General features: G+C 56.6%; 2 protein-coding genes and 1 long non-coding RNA gene across 5 annotated transcripts; 1 reads left to right on the top strand and 2 right to left on the bottom strand.

Annotated features, from left to right (window-relative positions):
- Nucleotides 1-1,261: 1,261 nt before the first annotated feature.
- E2F2 (E2F transcription factor 2) lies at nt 1,262-9,645 on the bottom strand. Its single transcript, XM_064731551.1, has 6 exons — nt 8,974-9,645; nt 4,058-4,145; nt 3,486-3,705; nt 3,224-3,382; nt 2,945-3,059; nt 1,262-2,711 (listed from the first exon to the last, which is right to left on the bottom strand). Exons 1-6 carry the CDS (start codon nt 9,256-9,258, stop codon nt 2,226-2,228), a joined length of 1,353 nt encoding a protein of 450 aa, XP_064587621.1. The 5' UTR covers nt 9,259-9,645; the 3' UTR covers nt 1,262-2,225.
- Nucleotides 9,646-13,268: 3,623 nt separating this feature from the next.
- LOC135457277 (uncharacterized) lies at nt 13,269-15,907 on the top strand. 3 transcript variants are annotated; one of them, XR_010442690.1, is made up of 4 exons: nt 13,269-13,525; nt 13,729-13,803; nt 13,915-14,058; nt 14,312-15,907. It is a non-coding gene; the product is annotated as an uncharacterized LOC135457277 (long non-coding RNA). The 3 variants fall into 3 exon arrangements; XR_010442689.1 differs by having other exon boundaries at nt 13,915-14,720; nt 15,549-15,907; XR_010442688.1 differs by having other exon boundaries at nt 13,915-15,907.
- Nucleotides 15,853-17,669, bottom strand: ID3 (inhibitor of DNA binding 3). The gene is made up of 3 exons (XM_064731759.1): nt 17,125-17,669; nt 16,854-16,925; nt 15,853-16,379 (listed from the first exon to the last, which is right to left on the bottom strand). The coding sequence occupies exons 1-2, from the start codon at nt 17,443-17,445 to the stop codon at nt 16,869-16,871; spliced, it is 378 nt and encodes a 125-aa protein (XP_064587829.1). The 5' UTR covers nt 17,446-17,669; the 3' UTR covers nt 15,853-16,379; nt 16,854-16,868.
- Nucleotides 17,670-18,632: the final 963 nt, after the last annotated feature.

The following is an 18,632-nucleotide window of genomic DNA, read 5'->3' as shown; positions in this document are numbered from 1 at the left end:
AGGCAGGACTGGAGCAGCAGGGATTTGGGGTAAGAGCCTCGGAGCAGACAGGCAGCCCCCGATCCCCCCGCTGCCCCCGGGGTACCTGCGGTCCCTTGGCCGATATGGCCCTGCCACCTCCTGGCTGGCCTGGGGACTGCGCGGGCGGTGGCAAACCGTCCAGGGGGATCCCCTTTCGCGCGGTAGGACACTCATCCCCACGGGGGATGTGGCCTCTGTGCCCCTCGCCCTGCTCACCTGGCCCGGGACTCTCCTCCTCCACACCACCAGACTATGCAACGCCAACACGTGCCACGATCCCGAGTACGAGACATCACCAGGTACCATCAGCCATCACTGGGTACCACCAGAAATCACCCAGGTACTGTTGTTGTATTGTTGTTATTATACTCTTAGAGTCCATACCTTCTGGCTTCTGTACTCTGTAGTGCAATTCCTCGTAGCTTCCAAAGGGGCTTATCCTAGACTCTCGACCCCCACCCCCTTTTATCCCAGCTAGCTTCACGAGCCACAGCTGCTGCCCAACTAAGGACTTCGCAGCTGTGATTCATTTAGAATAGCTAGGACCCACTTATCCAATAATCCAGTACATAGAACTCTCACTACATTTCCCCCTTTTTCTATTAGTAACAGACATATATTCAAATACAATATAGATATTCACTAGGACAATATATACATTTCCCCATGACTCAAAGATCCTTGCAGGGTACCACCACATGCCACAGGACATCATCTGGTACCACTGACCATCACTTTGCCACCAGCACTGGTGGCATTGTCACAGGAGACACATGGGGAAGGACCTTACGTGGACACAGCTCCCCCAGGATCTTGCTTTGCAGACCTCAGATTGGGGTGCACAAGCCCACCCAGCCCCAAGATCCATAGGGAGCTGAACCCCAGCCTTGGTGGGACTTTTTCCACACTCCTGGTTGGAGGGGCTCTGGCTAAGGCAAAAGGTCAATTCAGCCAGATTTGAGCTGGAAATCAGCAATCTGAGCAGGTCAGACTCATTCTCCTCACTCCAGTCAAAGCTTCATCTGCAACCCCTTCTCCACAAGTGCCTACAGAGCAGACTGGCCAGCTGAAAAGCCCCAAACAAGGCCATTGAAACAGGAGCAAAACCAGCTCACCTCCCCTCTCCAGCCAAACCATTCCAATGTTTTGCTGCTTAGAGGAAAACAGCCCTTTATAAAACCAAAATTTTATTTTATTTCAACCCCTCCTGGGCAGAAAACATCAAGCGCCACAAGTTTATCCAGGCCAAAACATTCTCACCCACACCATCTCTTGAGCCAACCTAGAGGAGCACCAACAACCCAAGGAAGGACAACTTAAATAGACCACTGACAAATCCAACCCCTCCCAGCCCTGCCAGCCCCACACCAAAGGGGAAACCCGGATAAATACAGTGCAATAATTACAGATATTTAGCAAAGAATGCTACAGTTAAAAGCCCTATCCTACCCCATGTCCCAGGGCTTGTCCGAAGCTGTTTCCCAAGCCCCTCTCTGCCTCCCACAGGCATACCTGTTCCCAGTACATTCCAGTTTTGATACTGCCAGCACCAGCAACTCCAAGAGGCTGGAGGGAGCTGGTGTGCACTGGGGCAGAGGGGCTGCAGCCCCTCAGGGAATATGGCTCCAAATGTGGCTAGAGATTTGTCAGAGCTTCATCCTTCCCTCACCCAAAGATGACTTCAGCTTTGCTGCCTCAATGGTTTTTTAAGGATATTCCAGCCGTGGTGGGGAAAATGCCACTGGAAATGACCTGTTGTGACTGTGAAGAAGCAGTTTAACTGAGGAGCAACTGGAATGACCCCAAACCATGACACAGCCCATTCTGGGACGGACGAAGTTTCTCTGCCACCCAAGGGCACCCCTAACCCATGTGGGGCACCCAAAGGCATTCCCAGTCTACCAGCATGCCCAGGGTGGTGGGAGGTTATGGTGGGAATCAGTGTCCCATGGATTTATTGGAGGATGCTGGAAAGGGTCCTGGATGGATCACAAGGCACTCTCAGAGTCCAGTGAGGTGACAACCAACCCAGGAAAGTGCAGAGAAGCCACACTGGGTGAGCAACACAAGGCCCCTCTCCCCCCAGTCCTCAGAAAACCCAGTACTCCCCAACATACCCCAATCTCTCCAGTCACCCCACAGATTCCACATGCTCAGGACACAAGTGGCCGGAGGGAACAAAGGCAATGGGGACTGGAGGACACTCAGTGCTTCAGCAGGTCTCCCAGGTCATATGTCTCAAAGAGGTCTGTTACACCCTCACCCTCAAGCCCCCAGAGATAGTCATCCTCTTCCAGGGGGGGCGAGAAAGCAACAAAGGGTCCCAGCTCCAGGCGGGAGGGGGTGTACGGCAGCTGATCCTCTGTCTGCTGCAGAAGGTGGGCAGGGGAGCCCAGGAGCCCAGACTCCATCTCCAGCAGTGAGCTGGGTCCCCCCTGGATTGGGAGAGGCAGAGATGGGGGTGAGAGAGGAGTTCCTGTGCTGCCCCAGCTCTGGGAGATGGGGTGGAGTGGCTGTGTGGCTGATGGGGAGCTGTTTGTCAGGCAAAGGGGTACAGAGTGGTCCTGTGGGGAAGTGACAGCAGAGGGTACAGGGTGGTCCTTGGTGGGGCTTTCCTCCATGATCTCCTCTGGGCAGAGGTACACCTCGATGGGGCCGTTGGTGCTCTTCAAGTAGAGCTGGAAGTTCTCCTGGGAGGGCAGAATAAGGCTCAGGGGGGGCACCCAGAAGGTCACCCATATCCAACTCCACTAGCCCCAACCCATGAGGGATCCAACTGGGGCATTGCAACCCTTGAAGGATCAGCTCAGAGTCAAACAGCCCCATGGAGACACCCCAAAACCACCCAGGGTCATGCTAGGCTGTGTCCTTGGGATACCCCAGAAGGACCCATCAAGCGTGTCACGGATCCAGCAGCACACACCTGGCTGAAGTCTGGCACCTCCAGCTGCGTCTCAGGGGGAGCCTTCACGGCAATCACCGTCTGCTCCTGGAAGCTGCTGATGGCACGGAGGTCCTGGTAGGTGACATATGCCAGCGTGGACAGGGACGAGGTATAGGAAAAGGAGGGGCTGCAAGCAGGACAAAACCATTGCATCCCTCCAAACACCCCCCAAGCCCAGGGGAATACAGCTGGAGGAGAAGGGGCTCAGAGAGATGCTCAAGACACTGCCCTCCCTCCCATCTCCCTCAGCAAGGATATCTCTGGTTGGACTCATTGTCAGCCAGCTGCTGGATCTGCAGGGCACAGTCCTGCACGAGCTGGTCCAGCATCCTCTCTGTCCTAGCCAGTTCGGCCAGTTCCTCATGCAGCACTTGTTGCTTCGCCACCATTGCTGCATCCTCAAAGATCCCTGTCCCCCTGCCAACGGAGATGGCATCTGAGCGATGGCACAGCACACCCTACGTGTGTCCCCAAGCCACGTGTCCCCCACCCTGCCCCATCCCTGTGTCCCATCACTTACATCCACTGGATGTGGTTCTTGGATTTCTTGCGGATGAGCTGGATGCCCTCCAGTACATTGGTGATGTCGTAGATGCGACGCTTCTGGACCTCCAGCACCTCGGCAGCTCGGTTCAGATCCACAACACCGTCGGGAGACTCGTTCAGCAAATGGATGAATTTTTTGGTGAGCAGCCCCAGTGAGGTGTCGTAGCGAGTCTTCTCCCCAGGAGACTTGGGGGCTGTGGGGAAAAAAGAGACCGCCCATCCTCTCCTTAATTTGGGATGTGGGATGGAGGTAACATGGGGCTAGACATCAGAGGCCACGTTTTCCTTTCTTTAGTGTCGGATTTGGGACAGAGATTATATAGGGTTGGAGAGAAGAGATCTCCCCATCCTCTCCTTAGCCAGGCCTGTGGGATGGAGGTATCACTGGGCTGGACTTGAGAGACCCCCCCCATCCTCTCCTTCATGTGGGATATGGGCTGGAGGTGACATGAGGTAGTGCTAGAGGGGACATGGCTCTAAGAGGGAAGAGAAGTGGGGTCTGCTCCCCCCATCTTCCCCTGCCCCATCTCACCCCACATCACTTACTCCTGGGGCTGGGGACCTGTGCCAGTGTCCAGCCCTTCCCCTTGGGCGTGCGAAATTCAGGGCCCTCCAGGTCCAGCTTCCTCTTGGCCTGGAGCATGAGAGAAAACCCTGCATTGTGGCCAAGCCAGACACCCCTCTGATTTCCCCACACTGCCCCAGGGCCATCAGCCAAGCCCTGGGTGCCACATCCTGGGGTGAGGGAATCCTGCAAGAGGCTCATCCAGCTGCAATACTCCTTTTGGGAAGGGGCACAGCAGCACCCAGCAGTGAGGTGAGAGGCCACTGGGAGAACTGGACAGAGAGGAGATGAGGGGTCCCGTCACCCTCCATGACTTCCTGCACACCCTGGCAAGTCACAGGGAATCCACCAGGATTCCCCCTCACCCCCAGCTCCTGGCAGGGCTCCATGCGCTGACCCCTGGGAATGCAGCAGCTCCAAAGCCAGATTCTCACCCTCCCACCCTGCCCACTGGGGTGCAGGATTTCACTTCCCCCCTCCCACCAGGTCATGGTTGAGGCAGCCGAGGGCACCCAGCTGCCACCAGCACACCTGGGACCAGCTGGGTTCAGCCCCCCCCCCCCCCGGGACCCCTGGACACGTGTACGCAGCTGGAGGGAAACTGGGGTGAGGGAAATATGCTGGGTTCTGGGAGGGGACACAAACATCCCTGCACCTGCTGTCCCCTCACCATGGCAAGCAGCTCCTTGAAACTCACCAAGGAACCCTGAGCAGCACTTGGGCAAAGGGCCCCAGGGAAAAATACAGCAGAGTTAAATCCACAGGAGAACTGGAGGCTGTCACCACCCCACCCCCCCCCACCAATACAAACAAATCCCCCAAGACCCCTTCACACACACAAACACGCACAGGGTGATTTGTGGAGGAATGCTTTGGCTCAGCAGCAAAAAGAAGCCCCCCAGCCCCATCCCAAGCCCCCAGCAGTACCTGCTCCCAGGCCGGGCTGTCCTACAGGGTCCCTCCCAGTACGTCCCGCATGGCACCCAGGTCCCTGTGCCGGCTCCGACGGCGGCTCCCTTGGGAGCACAATGCACTGTGCAGGGAAGGGTTGGGCACCTCTGCCTCGTTCCCACCCGAGGGGGCTGGTGGGAGAGGCGCCAGGGGCTGTTTTCCTCCCCCCCAGGGAGCCAGATTGGTCCCGAGCTCCTGTGGGAATCTGCTCCCTCCCACCCTTCCCCGAGCAGGTTTTTCCCAGTGAACTTGCCTCCAACCCCAGCCTCGTGGCCCCAGATCTGCCCTGCAGCTGCCGGCACCACAACAGTTAATGCTGAGCCCATGGGAAACACCTGCCTCAGATAAGACCCCATCCATCTGCCAGCACCCTGCCCTCCCGCCGGTATCCCTTGCTTCTCCAGCATGGATGGCCATGGCCAATGTATGTTGCCATCACTGCTGGGGAGATCAGCTGCACCCAACCTACCCCAAGCCATGGGGAAACTGAGGCACAGAGAAACCCATAGCAGGTCCTGGTGTTTCCAGAGGCCTCCAAAGCCCCCGAATCCCCCGTCCCCATGTGTAGGAGGGGATAAAGGGGACTCCTCCTTCCCCAGGTGCAGTTTTGGGGGTTTAGTGGGCTTAGACAGCGGCAGGACCCTGAGTTCTAGGACCCACCAGCAAGGGACAATGGACAAGGGGCTCCCTCTTGTGACCCAGCTGCCATCCCCCGATTTGGGCAGGATTAGGCACACAACAGCTGAGTGGGGCACAGCAAGAGGCTCCCAGCACCCTACCGGCACTGGGGGAAGGGGGAGGGGGGGGGAAGATAAACCAGAGTAGGTAGGGGAACAGGGACCACACCCAAAGACCCCCTCCAAGATGTGGCAGGACCACCCCACACCACTTGCCAGCCCCCATCCATGGCTCTCCAGGATGTGGGAACATACCATCTACACGCAATATGGTGGTGGGAAATCAGGCTTGACCCCAAAATTTCGGGTGTATATAAGGCAGTGAGGGGGCAGGCTGGGCCCCCTGCCAGCTCTGCCTGCCAAGCAGCCCTGAGCCCAGCCCTGGCGCCAGGGGCTACACCCTGAGCCCAGCCCAAGCATCAGAGCATCCCTCAGCCCCCCCGCGGAGGGCTTCTCCTGCCAACCTTCCCTTTCAGCAGCATCCGCTGCCTTCTCCGGGCTTGCCCGGGCTCTGCCCGGCCCTTCACAGGGCTCCCCCCATTCCCTCTTTCACCGGGGGCGTGGGAACGCAGCGCCCGGGGCTGGGCGCCAAGGGCCACTCCAGGATCCTGCTGCTTGTGCTGAGGGGCTGCTGGGTCACACCCCCACAGGTGGGTCCCCCACTGCCTGGGGTGGCTGAGGGCTAGTAGTGCACGACAGGCAGACAGGGGAATGGAGGCTGATCCCAGATCTGGGAGACAGTGAGACCACCGTGCACTGGGGAAGCAGACAGTACCCTCAGCCCAGGCACTGCTCCCTACTCTAGGGTGCACCTAACATCTGCATCCCCTCCAACGGCCCCATCCTGGGAGATGTTTCCCGGTAGTGAGGAGCTTTAAAAGCCATAGCCAAAGAAGCCTCTCCAAGGGCAGCAGCACAATCACCACTTCCCCACCCATCCCTCCCCCCAAAATCCCCCCTTTTGCCTATGCAGAAAACCCTTTGATGGGATCAAGGTGGGGGGATGGGACTATGTCACCCCTGTAGAATCTGGGGTGCTGCTGAGCAGGTTCTCCCACAACCCACAGGCGCTGCCAGTCTTGGGTGCTCTTTGCACAGATGGCTCAGGCCTGCCAGTTCGTTCAGAACCACAGAGGACTCTTGTCCCTCTTCAGGGTGAGGAGCTGGGATCCCACGGCAGAAACACCCCTCTCTCCAGTGCTCTCACATAGCCCTAAGCCCCTGTGGAGACCAAACATGGGCAAACACTGACGATGGGATTGGCATGGGCTAAACCCACTCCAAAATACACATTTTTCCCTGAAGGAAAAGACATTTAATTACTCCAGAACCCTCAAATTGGAGAGTATGGTAAACATAAGGCTTTTTTGGACGGTGGGAGACAACCCATCCTCCTTTCCCGTGGGGTGATAGGCTCCTCCATGTGATCCCAAATCACTCATGTGGCACATAGCCGTTAGGAGTGGCTGCAATTGCCCTGCTTGGGAACTGGGAGGAAACGCTGGTATCTGATTGCCTCGGCTCTGCACACAAAGGCTGTGCCATAAACAGGGTGTGTGCGGCAGAAACCCCCGCTGTCAGGGCTCTGAGCGCCATACTGGGGCTGGAAACAGTATCTTCAGCACCACAAATGGGATAATGGCAGCAGGAAGTGGGGAGAGGGGGGAATGCCTCTCCAAAGCCACCAAGGGGGAGAGAGGAGCGTGTCGTGTCCCCAGTTGTCACATGAGCCCCCAGACCCTGCTCAAGGGATGGTTGTAGGCAGCAGCACACGGAACATCTCCTTGTGTGGGTGATAATGGTGGTGATGACAAAGAGGCAGGTAGCCCAAAACCTCTTCATCCCAGATGTCACTTAAGGACAAGCACTTCATGTCCCAAGTGTAACACAAGACCCCCAGGCCACTCCCCAGCCACATTTAGGGGACGGTGGCAGGAAGGAGTACCCTGAGCACTGGAATGGGTGATGATGATGATGACAAAGGGGCCACTAGCCCAAAACCAGCTCTGCACATCCACAGAAATGGTACTGGGAGTCTGTGGGGTGTTTTTAAGGGAGGGGGCAGAAATGATGGTGTCTTCTTAAACAACAGACCTTGGCAATGCAGGATGTCTCACACAGTTTGGAGACAAAGAGGCCGGAGAGGAGACAGGTGGTCCCAAAGTCCCCCGGGATGGAACTCAAAACAGCGGCATCCAGCCCCCCAGCCATGGCACAAACGGGTATGCAAAGACACTCCCTCTCCCTCCGCTGCAGCAATGTCCCCAGCTGGCACCAAGCATCAGGGATTGGGAAAAGGGGAGGGGGCGGGAGAGGAATAAATAAATAAATCAAACTTTGGGAACACTAAATCAGTGTTAGTGGGGTCTGGGATCCCTCCCAGGACTGAGGAAAACAGAGGCTCACAGTGAGGGCTGGATGTGTGCCCAGGCTGGAGCAGGCAGGAATTAAATGCCAGCTGCTGGCAGGGCCGACGACTCGGAGGGGGCCCTCCGGGAGCAGGGACAGGCTGGGCAGAGCCTCCTGTGTGCCCTGACAATGGGCACGGGACCAGCACTCGGCTTGTGCCTCACTTTCTCTGTTTAGGGGTAGCTTTGTAGCTTAGTGTTGGGCTTTATAAACACAATCGTGACCCCGTGGCTTGGCGGCAGGGATATGGGACAGCAACCCCCTACCCAACTCCCAGCACCAGGGTCTGAGCTATAAAGCCTTGGGGTGATCCATGACATCTCATGGAGGATGAGACCCCTCCCAAAAATCTGACATTGCCAGCCCCACTGTAGCCACGGGAAGAAACCAAGGTTAGAAAGCAACCCCTGTTCTGTGTCCTCCCACCTGCCCGGGTCACCTCTGGGGGTCACAGCTCCAGGCAGGGGCTCTGCCTGTACCCATTCCTCATTTCCCCACCATAAAAAGGGCTTCTCAAAGCGCCTGGGATTGCTGACCGGGTGCTGAGGCACAACCCGGACTTTTTGCAAGCTGGAGAAGGGAAATGAGGCCGAAAAAGGCCAAGCCGCGGGCACGCAGGGGCGAGGGGAAGTTGAGAAACATCTGAGCCATTTCACTGCGACTTCTGATTTCAGACCCCACCCTCCCCCACCCCCAGAAAGACACATTAGAGGGTGCAAACTCCAATATAAGCTGCAAAATTTGAGAGGGAGCTGTACATGCTGAGGTCACCTACCCCTTGCTCCCCACCCAGCACCATCCCTAGCCTCCCGTGCCCCTGAAGCAGCACCCGAGAAAGAGACGGGATGCAGACATCTTACCGGCAGCCGTCCCGCCGAGGCCGAACAGAGGGTCCTGAGCTCGGGACCTTGGGGGGTGTCACAGAGGCACCCGCCCCGCAAAGCGGGGGCGCTGACAGCCGCTGGCGTGTAGACCTGGGTGAAACAGCCTGCGGATAACGGGGGGCTGCCCAGGCTGGGAGCCCCCGGATCACAGGAGACCATCACTGACATGACTTTCTTCGGGTGGCGGTGGGGAGGGGGAGGCGGGAGGGCGGTACCACCCCTCCCTGGGGAGGGGGACACTCCCCTGGAGACCCGCAGCATTGCAAAGTCCTTTCTGAGAAGCCCGGCCCGGGGAAGGGGGCAGGAGCACCCCGCGATTCCGTAGCCGGGAGCGGGGGGTCACAATCTCAGCCGGGGCATTTTGGGGGAGCGAGAAGGCGTTCCGGCGGGCGATGTCACCGGCCGGTCCCCAAATTGCCCCCAAAAAAACCCGCAGAGAAGAATGCGGCGGCGATGCCGCCGAAACCGGCGGAAAATTCGCTTTTGGCCCCAAAAATCAGCCGCACTGGGGCCATATGGGGCCGGGGTGGCTGGAGAGCGGCCCCGCCTGGGCCGGGACCCCCGTGCCCGGCTCCACTCCCGCCCGATCGCGCCCGGCCCCGAGCGCTTCTTTTCTTTTTCTTTTTTTTTTTTTTTCCGGTTTTTTTTAAGCGCCAAAACCCGTGCCGCGAAATTCGGAATTCCCGCGGAAAACGCCGCGTGCTGATTGGCTGTCGCCGCCGTGGCCCCTCCTCTCCGCTGCGGCCGGGAGGGACCTTAAAGCGGCCGCGCGGCGGGTGGGGTCATCGATGCAAATAGGGGATGGACCTTCTTGAGACCACCTGCTGGGGATAGGGGTGCCTGTTTTGGGGGCGGAGTGCTTTTGCGTTGGGGATCAGGACTAGGATACATTTTCTGCTACTTATTTTTTCGAAGATACTCACCCCCCATCAATCTGGTGGGGTCCACCCCGGGGGCTGCGACCCTCCAACCCCATCATCCCGCATTGCTCACTATCTCTTATCTCCATCAAGCCCCAGTCCTCATCTTCTCATCCTTATCCCACCCTTCCCATCGCTTCCCCACCCCTATCCCCAGTTACAGCAACCCAGGGTAGGGGAGAGGGAGCCACCTCTATTTAAAACAAAAATTTTGGCCTCCACCAGCCAGAGGCTGTCAGGTACCTCCCCACCCTGCAGACAGGTGACAGTGGTGTTGGGGGAGGGCAGGGATCTCAGAGGGGGTCAGCATGAGGAGATTTGGCCCCTGGTTCACTCATAGTTCATTCAACCTGCCACCCATTGCTCCACATGCACCCCACCCATGTCCTTGGAATGAATGCACCAGGTCTTCATGACTAAGTGGAGAGAGAAAAAAGGGATGAAGGGCACCCAAGCTGGCCTACAGGGTATTTCAGAGTGCAGCAGTAACAGGAATCACCGAGGCAATGGCAAACTCCCAAGCAAGGGCAACTCTGACCCTTACTGGCACCAGTAAAAGGCCACCACAGCCACTGAGACAGGCCGGGGTTTAATTCTGCTGAAGCAACCAAGCCACAGCAGTTGGTTTCCCTTCGTCCCTCTCTATCACCTTGTTTGTCTCTGTCCCCTGGTTCCTTTCCATTCCCTGATTTGCCTCCATTACCTGGTTGGTAATGGAGACAAATGCCTACACCCATTCATTCCTCCCCATTTTTCTTCTCTCCATCATTCTCCTCTTCAGGAAGAGCCAACTCCATGCTCAGGTTGGGATAAGGATAATAATGTGCAGAGATGGACTTTTGTGTGAAGAAGCCTCCTGGAATACAGAAAGATGGATACACATGCTGGGCATGGCCTCTGCTATGGACAAGGAAGGACACTCAGCTGGGAGAGGCACCTAGAAATGTGCCAGGAACCTTGGATCAAGGATAGTCATTTGCCTCCCACCGTGCGAGACTTTGAGGCAGAACAAAAGGCCTGGCAGCAGCGACGCTACCCCAGCTGGGCAGTGCAACCCCTGTGCCAGGAGTGTGGCTGAGCTTGGCAAATCAATCCACCCAGACCTTCTTCTCCCTCTCTGTGGGAAGAAGGCAAAGCTGTCCTGATCCCAGTGCACAAAAACAAGGCCATGACCAGCAGTGTGGATAAATTTGTGTCAATTGCCTGCCTTGGGCTCGCTCCAGTGGATGACTCTTGGGATAAGGACACTGGGGTATGGGGTGGGCCTGGCAGCTTGTGTCCTCAAATCCTCCAGTTTGGGCAAAGCAGAGGTGACATCCACACATGTTGGTAGCGTCACCTCACTGGGGTAAGGGCTGACCCAGAAGGTGGGAAAACTTGTTGGCTCTCATCCCCTCAGCTGTGCTGTGCTGTGAGTCAAGGGCATGTTTCCCACTACCCAATATTTGCTCAATAAGCCTTTTACAGCCATGGCTTTCCACCAGCAAAGTCCTCTCCCATACCGGAAGACACTGATTTGTATCTACCTGTGACACCAAGGTGTCCAGAAGGGCAGGCCCTGCACCAGCTTCCACCCTTCAAGCCAGAGGGGCTTGGATTGGAAAGGACCTTGGAGACTATTTATTTCACTCTGTCATGTTACAGAGGTCTGGAAGGACCTCGTGGATGGCCTGAAGCACCCCTAATCAGCCCCTTGAACAGCTTCCTCACCCTGGAGCAGGGTGAAAGATCCCATCACTGTTCTGGCCATAGTGAGAGGAGGAGCCAGGAGACCTCTCCTAGCTTCTCCCCTGAGGGTCTTGGGAGGGTCTGAACTGCACCCCAAAAGCAGGGTGAAGAGCTGATGGCGAAGAACAAGTAATTATGTTGTTTTTCCCAGTGCAGATTCAGCACATGCAATAGTGGTACTACACCTGGGCTGCTGCATCTCTGCACAGACCAAGAGAGCACCACCAGAGGCTTAGGGGTACAGCCCCCACACCATCACTCACCTCAGGATCTGGAAATTCTTTTGCATATTCAGCTTGGAGGTGAGGGACCTCATCAGGATGCAGAGCACAAGGAGGAGGTTGACTATATCCCAAAAGCAGGGGGCTGAAGCTGGGCTGTGGACCCCAAATGAGATCCCATTCCCTAATTTTCCTCCCCAAGGAACATTCCCAGGAGAGAGAGGGTACAAGGGGTGCTGCTGCCCTATGGCTCTGCCCAGACTGGGGGGAACAACTGTCCAAAGAGCATGTGATGGGCCACTAGGCAAGCACACGTGGTCAGCAGCCCCCACAGCCCAATGCCACACATCCCTGTGCCTGGAATGGGGGCAACAGAGAAGGTCACAGTCCTTTCTGAAAGGGCATCAGAGAAGGTCTTGATCCTTCACAAGGAGAACAGCAGAAGAGATCCCAAATCTTTCCGGGATAGGCATCGGGGCAAATCCTGGTCGTTTCCAAGGCTACACCAGCGGAAATGTGAAATCCCAGATCTTCCCGAGGGGAGAACCTTCCCGGTGAGCCGGGCTCTTCTTCCTCTGCCCTGGAGACGGCAGCAGCGAGTCGCGGCTGCGGGGCCCGCGCCGTTGCGGATGCACCCTCCCTCGTCCCCGACAGATTTTGGGACATGCGTGAAGCCTCAGTCCCACCGTGGGACAAAGCCCTGATGTCACCTGTGGGAGGGGGAAGACCAGGACTGACAGGAACAAGCGGGTTGGCTACCACGACGGAGGATGGTCTCCACGGGGGTGGGGAGGGAGCAGGAACAGCTTCCTCTAATTCCACAGCATCACTGGGAGGTCCAACCAAGGGGGTGCTGAGCCCCTACGTAGGTTGGTTTGCAGGATGAGCCCTCTTGTGCATACATGCACACGTGTGTAGGCACGTGTGTAAGTGCACTCACGTATACATAAGTGTGCCTGTATTTTAAGTGTGCACAGACGTCAGTGCCCGTAGGCATATTGTAAGTGTTTATGGGCATGGATGTAAATGCATGCTTGTGTGTGAGTGTGCCTGGACACGTGTCAGCATCTGAATACACATGTGTGAGTGCACATAGCTGTGTGTAACTGAACACAGTCACGTATGCACATCTGCCCGTGTGACGTGCACTTACACATGCGTGTCAGTGTTCATAAACACGTGTGTAAGTGCACACAGGTGTGTGCAAATGCACAGTCATGTGTGCATACATGGACACACATGTGAATATGCTCATGCCACACGTGTCAGTGAGTGTATGCACACCCGCGCTCAGCGGCCAGAACCCCCCTCCCCGCGTGAGCGCGCCTGGCCAAGGTCACGCGTGTGCGCGCAGCATCTGTGTCAGCGCGGCTGGCGCGGAGCCGGGCGGGGGGGCCGCGGGGCCAGGCCTTGGCCGGGGCAGCAGCGGGAGGAGGAGGAGAAGGAGGAGGAGGGAAGTGCGGCTCAGACAGCGCGGCGCCAGCAAACACCTGCAAACAGCTCCGGGCACACAATGGCAAATACAGGTGGGAACCGCCGCCTCCGTCAGCGCAGCGATTGCATCAGACTCCGTCGCTTGCCAAGAGGCGAACGAGCCGGATCACGGGCCACCGGCACCGCGGCGGGGTCGCGCTCGACCTTCACCACTCACCCCCCCCGGTATTAGTTTTTGCCCTCTTCACCCTCTTTTCTCCACCCCTGCAGTGCAGTTGGGGTGGTAAAAGTAACGCCGGGCTTACTCGGCCAGGAGCATTTTTCTCGTTCCAGCTGTTCTCCCCGAGGTGATTATCGGCCCTTGCGGCTATTTTTAGCTGCGTGTTTTTCCCGTTTTCTTTACTTAATTTTTTTTTTTTTTTAATCAGGGTTTTCCAGGAAAGCATCGGCATCCCACAACAGCCAAGATAAATCTGTTCCATGGGGTAAATCTTCTCCCCGAGGTAAATCCCATCTGCCCCACGGGGTAAATCATCCCATCAACCCCCTGAGGTAAATCCCAGTCCCAGCAGTTATTTTTAGTTTTGGGGGGGGTTCCTATTTTTTTTTTTTAGAGGCGTTTCAAAGAAAGTACTGGACACTGACAGCCCAGTCCAGGGAACTAGTGGGGGTCTGAACACGGCTTGTGCCAGAGTCTGGGAATGCCGGGGTAGCTGTTCCGGGCAAAGCGCCGGGATCCATCCACCACGGGGGAGGAGGTAGCGGCCCTGGGAGGCTTTTTGGGAGCTAGAGCCGAACCCCCACAGCCCCTGGCCTCGGAAATCCCCTGCCCTGATGCCTGAGAGGGGATAGGGGCCACCTCCACTCCCCAGGGGCTGCAGTCCCCCTCCACCTCCCCAGTGTCATTTCCATCCAAAAAGCCCCAGCAGGACTGGTTTCTGCCACCCTATCCTAGCCCCTCTTCTCCAAGTAACTCCTGCCCCAAAGTAGGCTCACTAACGCTCCCACCAGTCTAGGATTTCCACCACCATCATCTCTGATGAGGGACCGATTAGGACCTGGGATGGAGTGCTCACACTGCAAGAAGCTGCACCTTCCAGGTACCAAGACTCATCCCTGTCCCCTGGCTCATGCCCAGGATGCTTTTCCCACCCATCCCACTTAAATCTCTTTGGCACATCAGCACTGGCACAGCTGGAGGACCATGACACCCAGGTGAATGTGGGGACACTCGCCCCTAACCCACCCCTTGCCTTTTCCTCCAGAGCCAAAAACCAGTGGAGATGGCAAAAGCTAATTTTTTCACTGTGAGCATAACAGCAGTTCTGTTCCCAGATGCAGTGGTTTTTGGATGGACACCTTCACCTGCCTCTCACCATGCCCGGACAGCCCATGTCACCGCATCCTACCCCATCCAGAGGTGCAGGAGGATACAGGCCCTGGGGAGCCTGGGGACATCAAGCTGGGAGGAGGGAGGAAAGTTCCCAGGGGCTGGTGATCCAGTTGGACCAGGTGGTGCTTTTTGGAAGCTCCACGTGCTGTTTTCTCTGTGGAAATGCCCATGGACAAGGAGCGTTTGGCAGGTGCCTGCTGCACCCCAAGCTCCTGTTCTTCCATTGGGTAGAGTCTGAAGCCAGTGTGTTAGGGCAAAGCTTTGTATCACTCTGTGCTCCGAGACCCTTGTGTCTTCTCCCTTCTCCTCTTCCAATGATGTACCCCTGGACGCTGGAGCACCCTGGGGACACCCCAATGCCAGGGGGCAGGATCCACATCATGCCTGGCTAAGCCCACAGCAGCAAAACCAGAGCCCAGCACAGGGAATAAAGATGATGGTGCTACAGGTGGGGGTGAAGTCAATTTAACTTCATCCTGGGCAGGCCAACACCTTCCCCAGGGAGCATGATCCAGCTCCACAACTGAGCCAGCCCCGGGTCACATCTGTTCTGCTCCCGGGCCAAAGGGAAACCACAGCATTACCCAAGGAGAGGGAAAAGCATTTTTGCTCCCAACACCTCTTCCCTGTAGTGTTGACCCCGAGGAGATCGGGCCAGGCAGGGGCTGCTCTCTCAATACTACCTGGGGCAGCAAAAGCAGTCCAAAAACTCCTCTACCCATATGGGGTATATCCTGGGGGAGCAACATCACCCCTTCCAGCCCAGTAGAAGCTCAAATCCAGTATCATAGCAGCTATCAGCCCATTTTCACATGACTAAAAGTGGAAAAAAGCGTATTTTTCCCTCCTTCCCAGGGCTCCAGCTACACTTCTAGATGGTCCCCGGGGCTGCAGCACCGTCTTCACTCTTTCGGTATCAGGTAAGCACAGCAGCACACAAAATAGCTGGCAGCCACCTCGGCCAGGAACGGGCGGCCCAGGGTTAATTCCTCCCATACTTGAGCTGACATTTCAATGCTATTACACAATTATGGAGATTCCTACTGTAACCCTAGAAGTTCCCATCAAAGTTTGGTAGGCTCCCACCCCCCCAGGGGGTTTTCCCACCCAGAGGTACACCCTAGCTCCTTGCATCCCAGCGATGAAGGAGAAAAACCAATCAAAATTATCTGGCTTTTATTATGCAAAAATGGTAACTTTTATAAAAAGTTTATAAAGCAAGTACAAGGCATATTCGCAGAAAATCACCTTCCTGCACAAAAGGTACAAAAAGTTATACTCTAGTATAGAGCTCCACAATACACGAGGCCACAGCCCCAGACAGTTTAGTTCATACTCAAGGATGTTTGTTCCCCCCTCCCCAAAGCCCCCTAATCCCCACCCCGCCATCCCATTAAACACCTTTAAAAAAAAGGACTCGCTGCTATAATCCAAAAATATACAGACAACCTCCGCTTCATCATCAGTCCATCATTAAAAATATCTCATGCGAATTCGGGTCCCAAACTGGGATGCTGAGCTCCGTGGGTGGGATGCTGGCGGTGGAAGGCTGGGGGGGTCGGAACCAGCCGCTCCCCACTCGCGATGCCGGGGCCGGTAGGTCGCAGACAGCCCGGCGCCACGGAGGAAGCTGCTATTTACCTCCGGCTGATAACGAACCAGGAACCGACACTCGCTGCCTGTTTGCTAATTGGCACAGGGAGGTGAGAGAACAGAGGGGGAGGGAGGAGAAAAAAATAATAGTGGTAATTAGTGCCGTGGTAAGTGGAGTTGGGGATGGAAATTTGGGAAGAGAGGGTGGGAGCCAGGAAACCAAGTTCCTCGGGGACTGTGTCTGGCTCCCGGCTGGGAATGCTGGGGATGGGTTGGTGCTGGTTGGGGACTGGAGTTCAGGTGGCAGACTTGGGGGGGGGAGGGGAAGGGGGAGCACTGGTCTGCATTATTTGGATCGGTATCGGTGGTGGGGTGCGCGTGGTGAAAAACTGGGGCGAGGGGAAATTGGGGAGAGGGAAGCATGGGTTTCTGGGGTTTGGCCCGCTGGGGATTTTGATGCTGGGGGCGGGAAGAGGCCCCAGGACGCCACCTGGGCTGTGGGCACATGGGGAGGGGGGGACTGGGCTGCGGATGGTGGTGGCGGTGGTGATCGGAGGCGACACTCACCTGGTGGAGGTGGCGTTAGTGACACAAACTTCTCTCGTCTTTGGTGCGGAGTTCTGAGGCGAGTTCAGCCGCCTGCAGAGAAAAGGGACGGGCTTAAGATTACCCCGGCAGCGGGGGGTCCCCACTCCTCCCCACCCACTCCTCCCCATTCCCCACCAACACACTCGGGGACTCAGCAGCACCTCCGTCCCGACTTGTTATCACCTCCAACCTAACAGATCCTCTCTCCCCAAATCGACATACCTAGCCCCGAGTCCGAAGCGACCCTTACCTTAAGGGAAAATAGGGTGGCCTCGGAAGAGGGGTCGCGGCCCTTGGACCCCTCCTCCAGCACAATTTGGAGGTCGAAGATGTAGTCTATGACGTGCTGCAGGATCTCCACCTGGCTCACCTTGGTGCCTTCAGGGATGCCCGGCACCAGCTCCCGCAATTTGGAATAGCAGTCGTTCATATCGTAGAGCAAGTTCATGGGCTCTTCCAAGGCCGGGCTCTTGTTGTGGCTGCCCCGGGCGATGGCTAAACTCTGCTCCGAGAGGCAGCAAACAGCCTCGTAGCAGCTCCGGACGGATCGCACCGGGCTGATGGCTTTCATGGTGGGCTCAGAGCAGGTCTGGAGATGCAGGACGGGAGGATGCCTAGGAGCCTCAGGGGCTGTCGCGGCAGCGGGGGTTTTGCTGGGACCTTCGAGCACCAGACCGCCAAAGAGGGGAGCTCTGAGAGCTTTGACTCTCACCCCCTGGACCCCCAACTTTCGTATTTCGCTGGGGATCGGAGAGGATCGAGGAAAATGGGACGTACGCGCGCCGTCATTATATAAGCAGCGCCGCTTGACCGCGCCCACCACATGCAAATTTTGAGCAACACAACCCCCTTTTATGTAAAATAACTATTAATCTCTTCCCTTTTATGTTAACGAAGCCCTAAACCCCGCCTCCGAGGGTCAATGAAGCATCAAACTCCACCCCTACACATAAATGAAGCCTTTAACCCCTCCACCTCAGCCCCCCGGTCTCCCCCCAGCCCCCCAGATTGACCCTTGGTGGCCCGACGGGGGATGACACGACCACGCAGGTCCCCCTCCCCATAGCCAGACCCGCCAAACCTCTTGGGGATTATCCCCCTCTAACCCCTTCAACACCCTAGCACCCCGAAACTGTCCTACTCCCCTTCCCAGTGAATTGCCCCTATTTTTAGACAGGACGATGGGGTTTCCCACCTCCCAACCTCCCTGTTTTAAGGAAATTAGTGTCGGCCTTTTTCCTCAATCCGCTTCTCATCTGACCTCCAGACTTTCTGGCGTCAGGAATTATCTTGTGACCAGCAGAAAAAAATTAATTGCGGTAAAACTGAGGTTACGATGGAGAAACCAGATTTAGGTCAGCGCCTGCGAGAGGCCTGGAAGGTTTTTTATTTTGGAGGTGGGAGAGGAGATTTATAGGCAAAGGGGTTATCCCTAGCAGAAGTGATTGGCGGCCGGGGGGGTTGGGGGGGGGGCGGGCAGGATATGAAGGAAACTACCCTTCTACCACAGCTGCCTTAAAACTTACAGAATCAGAGAATGTCCACAGAAAAAGCCCAAAGCTGGAGCGATCTGGGGTCCCCGGTGGGTGTCACTGCAGCGGGTGGCACGTGGAGGGGTCCCGCAGTAGTGACAGCCCTGCAACACCCTGACAGCCAGTCAGGATGAGCCTAAGGGAAAAATCCTCTCTCCCCCAAATATTGACTTTGGTGGGATTTAGTTATGGGGTTGTTGTGGGGGCTTGGTTATGAAAGTGCAGG

Source organism: Zonotrichia leucophrys, chromosome 23 (genome assembly GCF_028769735.1).
Source record: "Zonotrichia leucophrys gambelii isolate GWCS_2022_RI chromosome 23, RI_Zleu_2.0, whole genome shotgun sequence".
Classification (NCBI taxonomy): domain Eukaryota; kingdom Metazoa; phylum Chordata; class Aves; order Passeriformes; family Passerellidae; genus Zonotrichia; species Zonotrichia leucophrys.
The sequence above is the reverse complement of the archived record's forward strand: the minus strand, read 5'-3'. Positions and strand labels throughout refer to the sequence as shown.

Bases quoted from the DNA above. Each gene is read 5' to 3' on its own strand.
- ID3 (XM_064731759.1), bottom strand. From the start codon at position 17,445: ATGAAAGCCATCAGCCCGGTGCGATCCGTCCGGAGCTGCTACGAGGCT. The intron at 16,926-17,124 runs GTAAGGGTCGCT...TTTTCTCTGCAG, and splicing joins CCACCCTATTTTCCCTTAAG to GCGGCTGAACTCGCCTCAGA.
- E2F2 (XM_064731551.1), bottom strand. From the start codon at position 9,258: ATGCTGCGGGTCTCCAGGGGAGTGTCCCCCTCCCCAGGGAGGGGTGGT. The intron at 3,706-4,057 runs GTAAGTGATGTG...TTTTCCCCACAG, and splicing joins ACAGGTCCCCAGCCCCAGGA to CCCCCAAGTCTCCTGGGGAG. The intron at 2,712-2,944 runs GTGTGTGCTGCT...CTGCCCTCCCAG, and splicing joins AGGTGCCAGACTTCAGCCAG to GAGAACTTCCAGCTCTACTT.